The sequence below is a fragment of the Lutra lutra genome, chromosome 11 (assembly GCF_902655055.1).
Source record: "Lutra lutra chromosome 11, mLutLut1.2, whole genome shotgun sequence".
Taxonomy (NCBI): Eukaryota; Metazoa; Chordata; class Mammalia; order Carnivora; family Mustelidae; genus Lutra; species Lutra lutra.
Window position 1 is genome coordinate 34,985,445 of NC_062288.1, and position 20,717 is coordinate 35,006,161.

At 35.9% G+C, this 20,717-nt stretch overlaps 1 protein-coding gene across 4 annotated transcripts in view; it reads left to right on the forward strand.

Moving 5' to 3' along the window:
* Positions 1 to 20,717, forward strand: part of CDK14 (cyclin dependent kinase 14) — a 592,901-nt gene that overhangs the window by 268,892 nt on the left and 303,292 nt on the right. For all 4 annotated transcript variants that reach the window (XM_047694487.1, XM_047694483.1, XM_047694484.1 and 1 more), the window contains one exon: positions 13,428 to 13,490. In XM_047694487.1, coding sequence (XP_047550443.1) covers positions 13,428 to 13,490 — 63 coding nt within the window. The remainder of the gene's footprint in view (positions 1 to 13,427; positions 13,491 to 20,717) is intronic.

A 20,717-nucleotide genomic window follows, 5' to 3' on the forward strand; every position in this document is an offset into this window, starting at 1 on the left:
GTTTGCTTACCACATCCTTTTATATCATAAATAGTGTCAAGGATCAAGGACAGATGAGGTCACCTTCCATGTCACATGTTGTTTCTGCTATTTTTTTTTTATAGAAAGTATTACAACTAACTTCATATATTGAGTTTGATAATGACATGCCAGGCCTACTGATTTATTTGGAAGTAAATAATCAGGTATTTTGTGCAAAAATTTTCCAGTACAATTTTCTAAATTTTTTTTGGCAACTCTTTCAAATTCGAGCACCATTATCTTCTTTTACATTTTGCTAAGACTGACTTTCAAATGGTATTTTCAACCACAACACCAGGAAAGCCCTACCTGAATTCATCCTAGACAGACTTGGTGAGATTTTATTCTTTCTCTTGAAATTTTTTCCAGTAACCCTTTTATGGCAAACTGCACTAAGTCAAGAGAATGAAAAGATATTTTTAGCTATGATTCACTGAATACATAGCTAGATTTTGGCATAAAAGCTTAAAACATATCATGAGGAGCAATAATGTTGGTCTTCGTTCCTTGAAGTTTTCTAGATTCATATTCAAAACATCAACTCTATCTGCCAAATATGTCAAGCTCCTGGGAAAGTTATTATCTTGGCAAGTTTGCAAGTGTCTAGTGTTTGAGGAAAAAAAAAAACAGTTCTTTTTTAGGGTATCTTTAATTTCGTACCATGCATAGTAAGGAATTAGCACATTTTCTTTGTTCATATATTGAGCAAAGCCAGTAACAGGAAAGATGAAAAAAAAATTAGATCTTTGACAAAATTTTTTATGATGGGTAAATCAGCAATTTGACTTTTGGCTGTAGATCCTGAAAAAGCAATACTTTAGAATTTCTACTCTACTTTAACTTTTGGCAATGCTCAGAGTACAAGAATTCATGAATTTGGGATTCCGCACCCACCCACCCCGGTGATCTGAGGTCTTCTTATTCTTTGCTGTTAAAAGAGCTACTTGAAACAAAACTTTTACAGTTTTCTGGATTTCTAACAATATGTTTTACTGCTAGTACTTCTGTTTCTTACATCTCAGAGCACTGTACTCTGCAGGTAAAAACTTGTATTTAAAAAAATAATGTTGGTGTGACCCTTGTCTTGACTGAGTTTGAGAAATATAAATTACTTTGCCCCTTTATGCACTATACTGAGATAATTACAGTTATGCTTACTAATTACATAAAGATACAGATGTGCCGCTGCTTCAGCTGTACCTCAAGAGTAGCGATGTAAATTACCTTTTTCATCAGGCATTGCCGTTTGGCCAGGACTTTTTCTGAAAGCTTTGTCCTTTTATACTCTATGTATTTCCACCAGCCAAGAAAACTTAAATGAGCTTTACCTTTGTAATATAAATTTATTTTTAAGACCATTTCCCTAATTCAAGAGTTTTTTATGTGTCCCTCTTTTCTATAGCCCACAACCCTTGCCCCATAAATACTCAGATATTTATAACCACAATTAAAAGCTCCAAACTGTTTTGTATTATAAAATCTTTTTTTTTTTTAAGATTTTATTTATTTGTCAGAGAGAGAGGGAGAGAGAGCGAGCACAGGCAGACAGTATGGCAGGCAGAGGCAGAGGGAGAAGCAGGCTCCCCGCCGAACAAGGAACCCGATGTGGGATTCGATCCCAGGACGCTGGGATCATGACCTGAGCCGAAGGCAGCTGCTTAACCAACTGAGCCACCCAGGCGTCCCTGTATTATAAAATCTTAATAGCATTACTTCTGATATATCCCTCTTTATTTCCTTGGGGGAGAAAACCTAATATTTTTACTACTGGATCAAGTGATATGAACAAGGTTATAAATGTGTCATTTAGGTAAGAGGAAGAAGGGTATTATTCACATTTGACTGTCATTCTTACTTCCCTCAAAGCCGTCACTGATCTCCCAAGTAGGAATAGTTTTTATTCATTTTTATACATTTTACAATACTTCACCCATTCTAACATTGTGAAAGTACATTTTGATTTTCATTTGTTATGCCAAAAAAGGTGACAATTTAATAAATTCTGTTTGTTTACTCTTTTCATTGGAATATGTGTTTCCAGAGTTACTGTTTTTAAAATTGGAAAAACATGGACCTGAAGCTCATGACAGTATAATTTAAAAAGTTTCCTGAGCTACACATGATTAGTTGCTAGGTGGGTGTTACTCTGACCCCTTAGGACAAGTATTATAAAAAGAAATCTCTATTTTGCATTGCAGCTGGGCTAAAGTGATCACAGACTGGCCCCTTTGATGCTTCTACGAACTTCCTTTCCTTTTTTATTGCCCTCTTTCTCTCCTCTCTTCATTTTAGTTCTGTTTCTTTTTCCCCTCAAGTTGCTCTTATCCTGTAATTTCAGGATCTCCCTTTCTACCAGGGCGGCTCCAGAAGGTGTTTTCAGAGTTAAGATATTCCTGAAAACTACCTCAGTTCTTTTCTTTTCTCCTTTATCTCCTGCTTTGACTCCAAAGAAATTTATGTGGCCCACTTTGTTAATCTTTTTTTCTTTCTCCAAATTTTTGAGGATGTTGGATGATGAGAGCATTCCATTCTTTATACCCATTGGCTTTTTATTTTTCCTTTTAAAAATCAGCACAAAATAATATGGCTTCAAAATAATATGAACATCTTTTTAAAGTGGCTATTTGACTCCATTAAAATTTATTATATGGTTTAGGCTTGTGAATGGTTTCCCCGAGGGCATATAAATCATACTGGGGAGCTCTTTCCTTCGCTGTTTCAAGAGAAAACGTTTTACACGTTCTTCTGAAGCAGGAATAATATATGTCTCTATAGAACCAATCATAAAGTTCTACTTCTGGAAGATCCCCCCAAGTTTCTTGAAACTTCCCAAATTTATGCTTTGAATTTTAAAAAGGAAAATAATGGATACCTCTTGGAAGTTTTATAAACAAAATAAATTGTAGAGATGGAGGTATGGATAGGGCTATGTATTCTGTTTATGGGTAAGCCTGTAAACTATTGAAACTACTTCAAACACAAACTGTTAGAGCATGAATGCCTGCATTCTTTTTATCAGAGAAGAATGGCTCACAACAGTCTTGCTGCCTGGGTAGAGCTATATAATCTGTCTACCCATAATGTCATTGCCAGAAGCCAAAGAGTAAGTTTTTTGTTTAAAGGAAAAGGTCTTTCAGGTTGCTGGTTTTACATGATGGGAATGTGGTTGGAAATGCTTCCTGTTCCAGTCACCAGCCCCAGGCTGCCCATGAGTTTTGGATTCAGAAATGACAGCTGAAACCAATTAGGCAGAATTATGGGATAACAAAGTCACATATAGGTTTATTATGACCAGAAAGGAGAAGGAGAACACATTATATGATTTTAAAAATGCCTGATTTAATTAGAGATGAGCTGCAGTGCTGCGATAGAAACGGGAGGATTTTTGTGTCGTATAAAGCAGCATGTGTGTTAGCCATCCCTGTCTCCCCAGGGATATGTGTGGTTTACTGGGCAGAATTTCAAATATTTCCTAAGTGGCTTAAAACCAGGTAGAAATAAAATAACCCAGAAACAGGCTTTGTCAGCTGTAACATAATTCTGTGCAGGAACAGTTGAATATGTGAGAGTATTCCACCTGAGAATTTATCTTTATGTGATGATGGAATAGATTGAAAGACCATATTATCGCTATTGTCATGCCATGTCCCATGATGCAACTTGAGGCAAAATAACCCGTAATAATTAGAATTTCTACTTCAGGGGGAAGAGATAGCACTTTTGTACTTGTTCATAAATGTCTTGTCTTTGCCATTAAAGATAAGGGATTTCAGTGTATTAGCATAAAGGCGAAATAAGTAACATTTGATATAATACTGACAGTTTGATTTTTTTAACCATGGTTTTAAAAACAGGCCCCTTTGGTATATAGTAGGTATACACTTCCTCAATAAAGCATCTTTAATGGCTGTGATTTTGTTTTAAAGGTAAAGTTGATAATGCATCTTTTTATTTTTTTTCTCACTAATGAATGATGCTCCCACGTTGTAACTAACAACATTAAAATTTCATTAATTATGTTTGGGAATGAAATAGATTAGTACTATAAAGTTTAATGGAAAAAATGCAATTTCAAAGTCAATTTAAACCTTTGGACTTCATATCAGAGCAGTTTGAAACTAACTGCTTGGTAATTTGATGTATTAATTCTTACAGCAATGTAGGCTGATTAAAACAGATTATAGCTAGAGGAGAAAGGCATTGATTGCTGTAGAAGAAAGGAGGGCTCAACTTCTATAAGTTTTCTTCAATTGCCTCTAGCAGCAACTTTTCCCCAGTGAATTACATGACTTTAATGAGCTTCAGGTGAAATAGATTAAAAACTAAAATGATCGTGAGCTCTACCAAAGTTCACAGCTACCCTTCAAGCATGGTTTTCGTTGGAATGCCTGTGGTGTGTTCCAGACACGGGATGATGGTGATGAAGGTGACATTAGCTAGTAACGGAGTCAGCCTCACAAGTAAACATCTCCCACAATTGTTTCTTTGGTCACACTGACAATTACCATTGTGGCCATTAGTCTGGGGACCGCCCACACTACCACCAAAGAGTGGAAATAATTGCTCTTGTTCTTCAAAATTTGCAGTATTTTTAATGTGATCTCTTGCCGGTTAGAGTACTATTTAAAGGTTCTTTATAATGAGTCACTTACCTGGGAGAGAGAGGAGTGTCTAGAATCAAACTGGGATGAGGGCTAGGGATCTTCATAAATAATCAACAATCAGAGAAGGGGAGGGCTCTATATTTTTATGCTTCCAATTTGCACATGTTTATCAACTAGTTTTTAACCTATCCCATCTTTTTTTTTTTTAATCATGTCCCCACTTAATTTTTTTTGTTTTGTAAAATCAAGTTTTCATGAATTTCAAAATGAAACTATACCTGACCCTTGGTGTTTAAACATAAAGTAAGCCTATCTCTTAAGAATAAAGAAATTCAGAATTAGTCTTATTATCTTGTGGACCCTTCTTGTATTCTTGCTCTTGTGAAGTAGTGTCTTTTTAATGATAAAAAGATTATACCAGGCTTGAATATACTGACTCTCCTCTCACTATCAGAATGGAAAAGTAGATGAAACAGAAGCAAAGGCTGTGGAGGCTGAGCTTAACACAACTTCAGAATGAGGATTTCTGTTGGTTGTACCCCATGGAAAGACTTCCTTATTTTTAGCCTATGTGCTAAAAATAGGGCTATGCTATTTTCAATGTCATATTTTGGCAGTGCTTCTGAAGAACTTCAGAATTAGCTACCAAAAATAGCGGGCACCATTCTTAACAGCATAGGACAATGGAAACAAACCCATGTGTTTGGGAAGGGGCTTTATTTGGATCCCTGCTTGATGAGGAAAGCTCAGTCTACATGCCAGTGGTAATACAAATGCGTAATTTCTCAGAACTTGATGTCTCTTGAGTAGGAGGTTTGATCATTTGAATGTCCAGCAATTGGAAAACCTCACTTCATGGAAAATATGTTGATTAAAAAAAGAAACATAGACACGTACCAAATGGCGAAGCCTACTTAACCACGAACTTAGACTTCTCTCTGCCCTGGAATCCGGGTAAAATTTCATGTCTGAGAAGTTGTCTGAATTTGTGGTCTCCAGAGAGCCTTTTCACCAGTGGCTTTCAGTGGAAGGATATTGCTGTTCTCTCTTGACCCAAAGTCAGTTTGAAACGAGTAAGGGGTAGAGAGTGGAAACTCTGAAGAGCTGAGTGTCATACTCTAGCTTGTTTCTGGTCTTTTTCTCTGGCTGACTGCTCTTTCCTGGTCTTCTTTTAAAGGTCTGTTCTCCACTCAGGCCTGTTTCAAAATGGCCCTTATATCCATAATTTGTCTTTGTAGTTTTCTTTCATGATTTCCCTTTTAAGTTTCATGGCTGTTCATCACGCAGCTCTCAAGTCTGCATATGATTGAAATTAACAGACTCTACTGTGTGAAAGTGCTTACAAATAAGAAGTCTTTCCAATTTTCTTTGGTCTTTCTATATCCTGACCTTTTTTTTTTTTTTTAATAAAAGGGAGATTTCTCTCCTGCTTTCTGAAGTAATCCGAGCACAAAGTAATCAAACCAGTATGAGGAAACCCCAATTATAAATGTGGCAAACTCCTTTACAGAGAGCATTTACGTTCAGGGTATTAGGAGTTCAGGTATGTTCCTCAGATTCCTTCCCCTAGAAGCGCCTATGTTAATAAGCAAATAAATGCTGCCTGATGGGTAATGGACAGTGAGGAAGGAGGAAGCTCATTTTGAAAGAAATATATGCTAGTGTGGGGATTGAGCATTTGGAGCCCCTTTCTGCACTTACTCTGTCTCCTGCTTGGTCTGTAAGTCTAGCCGTACTTGATAGCTTCATTTAAAACCATCCACTACATGGAAGATTGATGAGGTGTTCTCAGGCTTTCAGGTGTAAACCTGTCAGACACAAGTGCTTCTAAAGGCATTACCCTAAGGAACAGCAGCAATGATGGAGCGAACAGAGGGAGGTGTAGGAACACGAGGGGAAGCGTAATGTAGTGAAGGAAAGTGGAGATGTCAGCGAAGAGCCAAGATAGAGATGGGAGGGTGAGGAGGAATTGTGTTTGATCTGCAACCACCAGGCGTCTAGGCTAGTGACCTGCTCCTTTTAGTATCAGAATAAGAAATAGCCAGAGATCAAGCCAGATGGATCTGAGATGATCTGTGTCTCATCAGGGGATACTGATCTGTTGGTCATATGCCATAGGGGCCTTCTGTTTAAACCCAGGATGACTTTAAAAAGTAGAATGAGAAAGAAGTATGTTCTAGTGTTATTATTAACTTTAATACTGTATTTCCGGACCAGTGCAAATCATAAAGGTTGTATAATCCAATGAGTTGAACTGAGGGAGAAATAAGAAAGAAAAGATGTGGGGCATCTGGGTGGCTCGGTCGGTTAAACGTCTGCCTTTGGCTCAGGTCATGATCCCAGGGTTCTGGGATTGAGCCCCACATTGGGCTCCCTGTTTACGGGGGAGCCTACTTCTCCCTCTCCCTCTGCTGTTCCTCCTGCTTGTTCTCTCTATCAGATAAATAAATAAAATCTTTAAAAAAAATGCAAGAAAAGTGGTAATGAAAATTTCAGTTTAGGCACATCTAATTTAGATTCAGGCATGATACTGTGTATTAAAAAAAGAGAGAGAGAGAGGGAGAAGAAACCATTTTTAAAGCAGGTAGAACAGAAGTTTGCCAGGGTACAGAGAGGGACCCTGTAGTATCTCTTATCTCCTTTTCAATATGACATTCTCCAGATTCTTGCCCCTAATTGTCCAGAGCAATCTGAAGTTGACTGTGTATCTCCTAAATGTAGTCTCACTGGGTGTGTTCGGAGTGCAGTGGAGTGTGAATGAGAATGTATGGTTATGCAGACAGGAAGAACACTATATGAGGATGAAATGCTACCCCTATGAGTTCTAGTTTTCTGACTGTGATTATCATTCCATTTTCAATTGTAATCCGCCCAAATATTTATTCCCACAACTCTAAACACACCACAGAATATCATCATTTTCATCATCGTCTTCTGTAGCATCTACCATGTGCCAGGTAGTGTTCTGAAACCATTATGATACTCATTAATTTTCATAGTATCAGTTGAGGAATGTGTACTAGGAATATTCTCATTACACTCATGAAGGTCTTGATATGCAGAAGTTATGTAACCAGCCCAAGGTTACACAGCTAGACAGCCATGTGTATATACATGTGATATATATGAACACATACACACATTTTGATGCCATATATCTAAGGAAATATGAACTTTAAAATTTAGAAAGTTTGGAAAAATTTTTATTTAATTTCCCAAGATCTCATTTTGGAGAAGCCTCCTTCCTGCAATTCATAATGCTAATGTCATTGGTCATATACTTAGAAGGACATGATGTGTACCTTGAGAATCAGGAATATTCCCCCTCCCCGACTCCTGATGTGTTTCCTTCTGATAGATTTTTTTATTTTATCTGATAGATTTATTTATTTTTTCAAGTTTTTATTTAAATTTTGATTAACATATTGTGTTATATTAGTTTCAGGTGTAGGATTTAGCGATTCAACACTAAATAACATAAACACCCAGTGCTCATCACATAAGGTGCCCTCCTTATTCCTCATCACCTATTTAACCTACCCCCTGCCCACCTCCACTCCAGCAGCCCTCAGCTTGTTCCCTATAGTTACAAGTGTTGTATGGTTTGTCTCTCTCTTTTCACCCCTCCCATGTTCATCTGTTTTGTTTCTTAAATTGCATCAACTGATGAATGGTTAAAGAAGTTTCGGTATACAAACAGACACACACACACAATGGAATATTAGCCATAAAAAGAGTGAAATCTTGCCATTTACAACGATATATATGGAGCTAGAGAGTATTATGCTAAGCAAAATAAGTCAGTCAGAGAAAGACAAATGCCATATGATTGCACTCATGTAGAATTTTTTAAAATTTTAAACAAAAAACTTGAATACTTTTTTGGAAAAAAAATTATAATTCACAAATATGTATAATCTACAGAATGTAATCTACAGAATGTAAGCTTTATAAGAGCAGATATATATATATACATATATATATACAAGATATCTTATTTATGTAAAATTAGCATTTAATAAATCTAAATAAGTCAAATATATAATACTGTGAAAATTTTGTCCCCAACACCATTCCACTTCTTTGTTAATTTTAGAAGCTCACATTAGTAGGTGCACTTATGTTGATTTATTTCTTCATTCCTAGCTTTAACCTTGTTTGGTACTGATGTGTTAGCCTTTTAATACAATATTGACTTCTGGTACCTACTGTCACTAGAATTTATGTACATCTTTGGTCATAAAGAGGTTGGTTTCGTTCTCATCACCTCTCCACTGTTTTTGGCTGCTTTGACATGTCAACCTTAAAGAAGTAGTAGGAAACATTTTATCTTTTTTTTTTTTTTTTTTTTGCTCTGGGGTAATTTATATCTGCTATTTGAAGGTTTGAAAGATTTTCCATTAAACCCATCTGAACTTAGTACTTTTTTTTAGGTATAGCTCTTCAATTTCTATCTCTTGTAGAATCAAATTTAATAACTTAGGTTTCTTTAAGAGATGTAAGTTTTTATCTAGGTATCAAATGTATTATTAGCTTAAAGATGTGTATAATACTGTTTAGTTTATAGTATTACAGGTTTATTTTATACTTTTAAATCATCAAATTTTTAGTTGTGTCATTATTCTCACTCTTAACATTGATTACATCTTTTTTTTTTAAATTTTATTCATTTGACAGAGAGAGAGAGATCACAAGTAGGCAGAGAGGCAGGCAGAGAGAGAGAGAGGGGAGGAAGCAGGCTCCCTGTGGAGCAGAGAGCCCGATGCGGGGCTCGATCCCAGTACCCTGGGATCATATCCTGAGCCGAAGGCAGAGGCCTTAACCCACTGAGCTACCCAGGTGCTCCAACATTGATTACATCTTAATAAAACACTTCACTTAAAAAAAAAACAAATTTTCCAAGGTTTCTTTGTTTATTGGGCTTAAACATTTTTTTTTAATTTGCGTGTAGTAGGCCACAATGTTACCTTAGTTTCAGGTGTGCCACATAGTGATTCAGCATTTCTGTATGTTATGCTGTACTCACCTCAAGTGTAGCTACCATCAGTCACTGTACGACTCTACTACATTGTCACTGGCTATATTATTGGTCTTTTCAAAGAAGTGGGTTTCTCTTTTTAATTGGTCAAGCGTGTTGTTTTCTAGTTTTCTAATTTTCTAATTAATTAATTTCTGCTATTAACTGCATTAATCCCATCTATTTTCTTTGGGTCTCTTTGTGTTTTGTTTCATTTTGTTCTTTGTATTCTCTAGCTGTAGTTTATTAGTTGTTTTACTTTTTTTCTGTCATTCTCATATTAAAATTAATAGATGTGTTTAAAGATCTATATTTCCCTGATAGTAAAGCTCTGGCCATTTTCCATTGCTTTAAAATTTATGTTGTATCTTACTATCATTTTTAAATAATTTAAACATTTTTGGTTTTCTTTTTTATTTTTTTAAAGATTTTATTTATTTGACAGAGAGACACAGTGACAGAGGAAACACAAGCAGGGGGAGTGGGAGAGGAAGAATCAGGGTTCCTGCTGAGTAGAGAACTCGATGTGGGGCTCTATCCTAGGACCCTGGGATCATGACCTGAGCTGAAGTCAGATGCTTAATGACTGAGCTACAGAGGCGCCTCTGCTTTTCTTTATTTAAAAAAAAAAAAAAAATCCACAAAAATAGATTTCCTTTGTTCCTCCTTTTCTCATTTCTCCATTTAACTGCTTGTCTTCCTTCATTATCTTATTCTTGTTATCCTTGAACTTAAGACCCTATTGACTAGAAGAAACATTACTTGATGTACTAGTAGAAGAGAAAAAAATCGCACTCAGTTAAACTGTGACTTAGTGTTTTCTTATCATTCAGAGTTTTTACTTTATGCCCACTGAAGGAGCCCTACAGATTTTCCTTCTGGCACTTTTTATAGAGTCTTACCTGAAATTTTTGATAAATGGGTTTCCAGATAAAAATTGCATCTCATTCTTCCATCTTTTTTCCTCAGATGGTCCTTACATTGTTCTTTGATGACCCATGCCATCAGAGTAATAAAAATAAAAAGTTGGCTCAAACATAGGCAATAACAACTACATTCCAGATACTCCCCGGGAAAGAGAAAATTTATGCTGTTATTCCAATGTCAGAGTTAAAAAGAATTGTGTATCTTAGAGTGGATGAAACATACTACATTTTGATTTTAATTTTATTTAGTTGTGGCAAGAGGATGTAATAAGACTTCTGCTTGCTAACTGCTTGCTAAGGCTTTATCTGTGTCTAATACATTGTCAAGTTTTGTGAGTTTACCATTTGTGTTTAAAAAGTTTGTGTAGCAAGAGTTTAATTGGCACAAAAGTAAACATGCTATTTACTTGTATTATTCTTATTCTTTATAACCTTCCCTTTTTTTTCTTTTTGCCAGTTCCATTTGGTGACTTTTGAAATAAGTAAGCTAAATCCCTCAAGATTTGTGAAATTATTAGTTTCTTCTTTCATTTTTACCAATTTTTGCTATCTATTGATATGCCATGTTGTTAGGTACATTGATGTTTAATACATTTTCCTTGAATTCTGTTATGTCTCATATTTACATTGATAATGATGATTCCTTTTTTGTTCATATAACCAGTATAAATAACAAAATATAAATAACATAAACATGTAGCATAAAATACTATTTGTTATTTCATATTTTTTGTTTTTCATTTTTAATTTGTGTCTTGGAAACAGTGTGAATTGCATTTTTCTTTTGTAAACTGAGATTTTACATTTTTATTAGGAATTGTACCATATCGTGGGTATATAATTACTGATAAAATGGGATATACTTTCTGTTGTTTTATTTGTTGTGTATGAAGCTGTGAACAAATGAGGTAACAGTTGCTTCCTCTGTGGATTTTATTATATAGTGGGCAGTATCTTAATATCTCCTTTTTGTTTATCATGTTACAGGTGAAAAGTACTTTCTCTTGTACTATTTTATTTGTTCTTCAAAAATCTTTAAGTGAGGTGTTAGCCCTATTCAGAAGGACAGAAAAATTAACATGGAGTTATATGGCAATATGGGTACTAAAATTCATTCTTCAGTTTGGTAAATGCAGTCACTCAGAAGAAACTCCATGGAACTCATAATTATATTTTAGGGTCATTTTTAATGAGCTATACTATATATAAAACTATTTCCACCTTTCTTTAGTTCTTCTCTGCATTTGTCATTTTGCCTGGACTGAGGAGGCAATAATTTCCAAATCATAGTTTCTGTCCTGTTGGAGTTTGACTTTGATTTGGAAGCTCAGCACCTTGGGTGTGGTCTAAGAGAAAGGCAGTATTATCTTAGAATGTTTCTAAGAGCATTTCTTCAGTCCAATTTTCTTTCCCTTTTCCCTTCAATTGGCTAACTTCTTTCATTCTCTACTCATGCCTGACTTTTTCCAGAGGCTTCCCCAACATCTCTACACCACAATAAGTTCCCCCTGCTATGCCCTCAAACATTATTACCCCATACTGTTCCTAAAGTAATATACAACATGGTGTACTATAATTATTGGTGTGTCTAGTTTTTTGTTATTATTTTTTTTCTACTTGCAGTTGTTTCATTTAGTTTTGTGTCCTTAGCGACTAGTGTAGTAACTGGAACATAATAAGGGCTTAAGGAGTACATGATGAAAAATGAATGAATGAATGCTAAATTGTGGTCTGTATCCTCAGCAATATCACCTGGCATGCAATAAAATCTCAATAAGGGAGTCTGAACTATCATCACCATGGCTATAGCAAGATTCTTGAATATAGCATAAAACAGTAACAGAAGCCTGATATTGGGGTATAAATACTCTTGTTCAGTGGCTTTTCCAGAATGATAAAGCATTTCATTGTTATAAATATTATAGTATTTTCTAATAAAAGAAGAAAAATTAGAATAGCAATTTACATATTTTTTGAATTTCTATGTAATTCATAATATAAATAGAATAAGCATTAAGAAGAAAATAAATACAGTTGTGGGTAAATTGAGCCTGAGATAATTAAAAGAATAACAGCATGAGATTTATTTAGAGATCTTCCTTTTAAGTTCTATATTGTGATGAGCACAGGGGGTTGTATGTAAGTGTTGAATCACTTAATTGTATATGTGAAACTAATATTACACTATATACTAACTAGCTGGAATTTAAATAAAAACCTAAAAAAATTTATATTTGGATATATTCATCCTAGTTTATAATTTTGAAAGTATTTCTATTAATTTATAAAATGTATTTTGCCAAATACATTCAGGAGTTCTGGATACTTATTCAGTTATTTTTTAATGATATAGTTATGAGAAATTTAAATAAATCCGATGATAAATTTTTCTAGAATGATGTATTTGTGGTATTCTCATCTCATACAAAATAAATAATCATAACTTACATTTGCACTTGAAAATACAAGATAATTGCAGTTTAATTGGTTTAGTGTGTGTATATGTATGTATTGGTTTCATTTTTTTAAGTTATGATACATGTATTTATAGTTAATATTTTTTTTTAATATGTTTTCAATGACTAGGAAATTAAGCACTTAACAAATCATGGACGTGAATTCCTTCTGAAACACAGATATGTTTAATATAAAACAGAGCGTAGAGATAAAGATAATGATTCAGCTGTGGTTAAAAATGAGAAGATGGAGAAGCATTCAGCTATATATACTAAAAAAATCCACCCACTAGTCTTATATTTGCTTTGTTCAGAAGGCAATGGTGACTTTGAAGTAGAAAAATATTGATTCATCATGTTATAGCCAGAGGGATGCTAATACATTTTCCCTTTTTTCTTCTAGCACACTGATTTATGTCAGTACATGGACAAGCACCCTGGGGGGCTGCATCCAGATAATGTGAAGGTAGGAAAAAATCTTTTTAAGCTGAAGTTTAGCATTCTTCATGTGTATTTTTCTAGTCCCAAGTCTAATCTCTCTACCATAACTTAAAAAAATATGTGTAAAGAGAAGTGATATTGAAGTGAACCATGGTTATTGCTTTGTTTAGTGATTGAAAACCATGTTTAAACATTAAGTATATTCACTGGAATACTGTCATTTAGAACTTAATTCTATTTTTGTTTCATGGAGAAACATTTGCTAATAAGAAGTGAGATCCACAGGAATGCTATTGTGACAGTGTTTTTAAGAGAAGAGTCTCAGGTAGCTCTACCTTTGGTTCGTACTAAAATGCCAGTAAGTTTTAATGTAAAATATTACGATCCAAATCAATGTTATGGTGAGTTCACAGTACATATTTTTTCATTTGTATGTATAAACAGATAAAAATAGTTTCCTACTGCTCCCTTACATTTCTTTTACTACAAATTGGATTACTATGTGTCAAAAGAACTAAGTTTTTCTAAGATTTGACCCAGCAACCATCTTGGAAATTGTCTCAAAATTTCACACTTCAAACAGGCAGCTGTTTCTTAACATATGTGAGTGAGTCAGAAGATACCACAGTTATATCTGAAGGTTTAAGGATGTGCTCACATTTTATAATATAAAATATATTTTATATTTTTATAATGTATTATAAAATATATAAAGTATAGGTGTATATTTATATATTTATATATGAAATATAATATATAAAATATAATATATTTTATATGTAATTCAAATGACTACCTTTCGTGATCCTGAGAATCAGCTGAGTTATGTGGATGTATGTAAAGTAAACTTGGGCCCATTTCTTCCCGTTCATTATCTAACTATACCACCCTCTGCAAGAAGCACCTTCTTTCTTTTGTACTTTTCCCTGTGCTTGTAAAGGTATATATGCACATACGGTATTTCATGTGTGTTTATTTTACTCTAGAAAAACAATATATATTATTGTATGGCATTTTAAAAACAATATCATGGATCTCTTTTAAAATAAATATATGACTGTGTAGTTTAATTTTCCTAATAACTGCATATGAGTGTGTAGTGTGAATGAACTGTAATTTTCAACTGTTTTTATTCATGGATCTTATGTTGTATCTAGAATGTTGTTATTATAAGTGATTCTAGAGTAAATAATAGTATAAAATCTTTACGTTCTTATTTTGTATATTAGCTAGTGGATTTTCTTTATTAAGAGACATAACTTCAGTTTTAATGAATTTGACTGGAACATTTGCCCACGACATTGTAGCTTACAGAAGGACTATTTTCCTCTACTTTCACGAGCATTGACTATAACCAATCATTTTAATTTTTGCCATTCCGATGAGCAGAAATGGAATATCTTTTATGTTAGTGTTTATCTTTTTCGCATGTTTCTTGATCATTTGTAATTATGTTGCCTGTTCTTATATATTACCCATTTTTCTAGTATTTATTTTCATATTTTCAAAAAGTTGCAAATTTGTGGCATTAATAATGAGGATTTTCATGGTGGCCATTTATGTTGTGTAATTTTAAAATGCATGAACTTGTAGCAACTCTGAAAAAACATGGTGTTTAAGACAAATAATAGGTTCGATACGATACTTATAGTCTGTTGTTTCACATAGCTCTTTTTTTGTTGTGCAATTTTTGTTTTGCTTTGTTTTATTCATAGACATTTTTAAAATTTTTTAACTATTTTTCTTCAAAATTAGTATCCATTGACATAGTTTTTTTAGTCGTTAGATTGGGGAAGAAATTTTGACAGATGGTAAGATGTATTTTATTAATCCTGCTGTGTTTAAGTCCAACTCCAAACATTAATACCATAATATGAACATAATTTTGTTCTCTCTTTTTTCTAAACCTTAAAACATTTCTAGTTGTCTCCTTTACACATTAAATGTTCTTTTCTTAGAGTTGATTTCCGTTCAAAACCAACAGTACAGTGTATCTGTACTCCTGTTTCCTGCCTTAACCCTAGGGATCTGTGGAGAACCCAGCTAGTGAGACCTTTGGGGGGAACCCAGGGGCCTGCCAGCCTCAGTGACATCAGCAGCTACTCTGAGCAAACTTTGACTTCCTGACTTCCAAGTTCAGAGACAGGATTGAGATTAAAGACATGACTGAACCTTTTCCAAGGGCACCCAGGTGGTTCATTTGGTTAAGCATCCAACTCTTCACTTCAGCTCAGGTCATGATCTTAGTGTCCAGAGATTGAGCCCCAAACCAGGCTCCACGCTCAGCACAGCCTGCTTAAGATTCTCTCCCTTCTCTTCCTCTGCCCCTCCCCCTGTTCTCACACTCTTGTACTAAATAAATAAATAAATAAATAAATAAATAAATAAATAAAATCCAAAGGGGGAAAAAAGGAATCATGGCATCACTGGATTTTTATTATTCTTGCTTCATTTTCTCACCAGGCTCTGTGTGTCATTAGTTGTGGGCTAGTATTGGTGGAAAATTTTGTTGGTGAAACAAAGAAAAGAGCTTTTTCCACAAAGCATCTCTGAGTTCAGCATCCTCAGGCCAATGTCACTGATGATTTTTGTGGCCTTTGAAGTTCTGCTTTTTCCATTCCATTTTCTTTTTCCTTTATCTTCTCGTGGTTGTGAGGAGACTGATCTCTGTGTTGTGGTTTCTCAGTAACTAGTCTGTACTTCCTTGAAATCATGTTTCAATAGCTTTTATCTAGGTTTTGCAGGTTTTCCTCTCATTCCATGGTCATCCATTGTATTTCAAATACCTATGTTGGCTCCCTGTTCCCAGCCCTTGTGGTGCTGTGGCAGTAAATGTGGTTTAATAGTTAGTGCCTCCTAGAGTGTGGCGAGAAACTTACTGGTGAATGCCTTGTTCATTCGGCATAGAAATACTGGCAAACATTAGATGCATCACCACAGTGAGTCTGGATATTAGTCTTTTTTTTTTTTTTTTTTTTTTAAAGATTTTATTTATTTATTTGACAGAGAGAGATCACAAGTAGACGGAGAGGCAGGCAGAGAGAGAGAGAGGGAAGCAGGCCTCTTGCTGAGCAGAGAGCCCGACGTGGGACTCGATCCCAGGACCCTGAGATCATGACCTGAGCCGAAGGCAGCGGCTTAACCCACTGAGCCACCCAGGCGCCCCTGGATATTAGTCTTATAGGGCAGGAATTATACCCACTCATAAGATGTTTGACGTGGGGCACCTGGGTGGCTCAATGGGTTAAAAGCCTCTGCCTTTGGCTCAGGTCATGCTGCCAGGATCCTGGGATCGAGCCCTGCATCAGGCTCTCTGCTCAGCTGGGAGCCTGCTTCCCTTCCTCTCTCTCTCTGCTGGCCTCTCTACCTACTTGTGATCTCTGTCTGTCAAATAAATAAATAAAAATCTAAAAAAAAAAAAAAGATGTTTGATATGGTCACAGTTTGATGTTCGACTACATTTTTGCCTTTAAACGAGCATCATATGATTTATCTCTTCTTAGCCTTTTTGAATAACTGAAAATCAGCAAAATATATTGATATATGATATCCCTTTACCCATAGCTATTGAAATCTTGGTTCCTTGAGGATTTGCCAAACTGTACTGGACAGTCTCAGTTCTTGGAATATTTAAGGGTATAAGAAACCTCAGTAGTCATTTAAAGGTCTTCACATTTGGCCCCATGATAGAGTTACCTGCAGATCTCTCGGGAATGATGGGCATTTGCTTAGACCCAGGGCTGAGAGCCCACGGTACGTCCCATGACCCACAGTGTCCCCTCACTCTCCCTGGGACCCTCCTGGCTTTACCCCTGCAGGATATGTGTGCTTGCTATCGATCCTGGCCTGTTTCCCTCTGACAGCCTTACAGTCCGCTTTCCCCCATGGCTCCCCACTCTGCCAGAGAAGTAGGAGGTCACAGTGGGCAGGCACTGGGAGGTGGGTGCCATAGGGAAGAGCATGAGAGACAGAGTCTAGCCGGTAGTGTTTCAAGAAGCAGTGTCAGACCTATTTCTGCTGTCTCTTGTGGATAATTTGACCAGTCCAAGAGAACAGACCAGAAGAATCCAGGTAACTCTACAGTGAAGATCCCCTTAGACAAATAAGTAGCTTGGAGGAACCAAAGTTGTGTGCATTAATTAGAGAAAGATAGGAAAGAAGACTTCAAAAATTTTCAGTCTTCTCCAAGAGGTATAAGAATAATAGTATATCTGTAAAACAAGAATATAGGCTATTTTGAAGAAGAGGAACTTAGTGAACAGAAAGTTGCTTTAGAAATTAAAAATATGGGTGGCTCAGTGGGTTAAAGCCTCTGCCTCTGGCTCAGGTCATGATCCCAGGGTCCTGGGATCGAGCCCCACGTTGGCTTCTCTGCTCAGCAGGTAGCCTGTTTCCTCCTCTCTCTCTGCCTACTTGTGATCTCTGTCTGTCAAATAAATAAATAAATAATCTTTTAAAAAAAAATATGAGGACAGAAATAAAAATTAATTATTTTTTGTTAATTTAAAATTAACAAGAAAAGGTGGGCGATAATGTTGAAGAAATATGCCAGGAAAATAGAGCATAAAACATAAATCTAAAAAATGAAAAAGAAAGAGTCAAAAAAAAAATTAGAAGTCCAGTCCAGGGTATCCAACATCTGAATAATTGGAGGAAATAGACAGGAAGAAATCATTAAGGTAATAATCATTAAACTATTTCCAGCTGTGAAGGATAGAATTTCAAGATGAATAGCATCCATTAAATGCCAGTAACATTTAATGAAAATAGACTGACAATAAGATTCCTTATTTCAAAATTTCAGAACACTGGTTTCAGAGAAAAGTGCTACAAAAGAAACGGCTTTATTGCAATGGACCAAGAATCACAAAAGCATTAGGTATTTCAACAGCAACACCAGAAGGGGGACAGCATTGGGGAAGTGGCTGAAACGTTCAGATTTATTTTTTTTTTAATTTTTATTTATTTATTTTTAATTTCTTTTCAGTGTTCCAGAATTCATTGTTTATGCACCACACCCAATGTTCCATGCAGTACGTGCCCTCCATAATACCTGCCACCAGGCTCACCCAACCTCCTACCCCCTTCCGCTCCAAAACCCTCAGTTTGTTTCTCAGAGTCCACAGTCTCTCATGCTTTGTCTCCCCCTCCAATGTCCCCCAACTCACTTCTCTCCATCTCCCCATGTCCTCCATGTTATTCCTTATGCTCCACAAATAAGCAAAACCATATGATAATTGACCTTCTCTGCTTGACTTATTTCACTCAGCATAATCTCTTCCAGTCCCATCCATGTTGCTACAAAAGTTGGGGATTCATCCTTTCTGATGGAGGCACAATACTCCATTGTATATATGGACCATACCTTCTTTATCCATTGGTCCGTTGAAGGGCATTTTGGTTCTTTCCACAGTTTGGCGACTGTGGCCATTGCTGCTGTGAACAATGGGGTACAGATGGCCCTTCTTTTCACTACATCTGTATCTTTGGGGTAAATAAATACCCAGTTGTGCAATTGCAGGGTCATAGGGTAGCTCTATATTTATTTTCCTAAGGAATCTCCACACTGTTTTCCAAAGTGGCTGCAGATGGTTCAGATTTAAAACTGTTCTTTTGGGGTACCTGCCTGGGCCAGTTGGAAGAACATGTGACTCTTGAGCTCAGAATCATGAGTTCAAGCCCCATAGTGGGTGTAGAGCTTACTAAAAATAAATAAAATTATTCTCTCAACCTAGTGTTCTGTACAAACTATCAAGTAAACATGAGGATAAAATAATTATTTTCAGATGTTCACGAAGTTGAAAAATATGCCCACCCTAGCATCCTTTCTCAGGAAGCTACTCAAGGATGTACTCCACTAGAAGTCAGGGTATAAACCAAGGCAGAGAAGAGAAAGAAACCAAATAATAGAGGCTAGCACAGGAGAGCTATGCAGGGGATTTTCAGAACAATGTTGAAAAGAATCCCAGGATGACAGTTATGCATCATGTCAGAAGAGTAGCCCACTGGTCCTATTAGAGCAGGTTAGAAGTTGCCAGGAGAGATTTCCAAGAAGAGAAAATTGTTTGGTGGAGCAATTAACATGTTTGAGCAGATTTCCAAGGTGGTAGAAGAGTTTGGCATTAAATTAGCTGTAACTATAAAGAAAATTAGGGGCGCCTGTAACTATAAAGAAAATTAGGGGTGCGTTAAAGCCTCTGCCTTCGGCTCAGGTCATGATCCCAGGGTCCTGGGATGGAGCCCCGCATCGCATCGGGCTCTCTGCTCAGCGGGGAGCCTGCTTCCTCCTCTCTCTCTGCCTGCCTCTCTGCCTACTTGTGATCTCTGTCTGTCAAATAAATAAATAAAATCTTTAAAAAAAAAAAAGAAAATTAAATGAAGGAAAACAAGCCAATAAACAAAAGAACTAGATCATCACTAACACCAGGAAAAACAAATTATTGTGCAGGGGAAGAAAAATATTCATAGTAAGCTTGATGGCTCAGGTATAAGTAACAATTACACAATCGTAACATTGAAACATTAATACTGGTATAATTAAAAAGGAAAAACACCTCTTTAAGTGAATCTGCTGTAACCAAGCAAGCTCCTTCCAGGATTAGCATCCTAGAAAGGGCTTTTTGACACTTTGTTCAAAGTTCTTTTCCCTACACCACATGATTAATACATTAAATTACCGTAATTAGCTTATTATTTGACTTTATATGCACTCAGTCACATAGGTTTGCCATCATTTTCATATTGAAGATAATACTTCTACCTTCTCTGAGGGTGTGGGAAGTTAAAAAATAGAGTTCAGATTGTTAATGCCTGTGTTTGGCATCTGAATTGCAGTGCATCGCCACAGATGGCCTTATTACCATGTTGGTTTCCATGGGAGGCCACTCACCTAATTACGCGCTGGCTTTTTTTCTTCACCTGCTTAGACACAATGCTCTCCTCCAGGGTTACATTCAGGATCTGCACTGCCGGTGAAATTCTTCTCAAAGACGTCTGACTATAACATAGTGACAGATGCCCCACGGGCATTTCTCTTTGATGTATTAACGTGTTTTTCTCATGTGATATTTATTGTCACTTAAATCTATGAATGCAAAATGAAGAGCATAAGGATAATATTTACTAAGTTAACAGCTGTTCATAATGCTGAGCTAGATGTTCATTAAAAAAACAAAAAACACAACAGTTGAGCTAAAATAAGACCTCATAATGGTTCTCTGTAAATTTAAGGAGATGTGAAAACCAGGTGAGA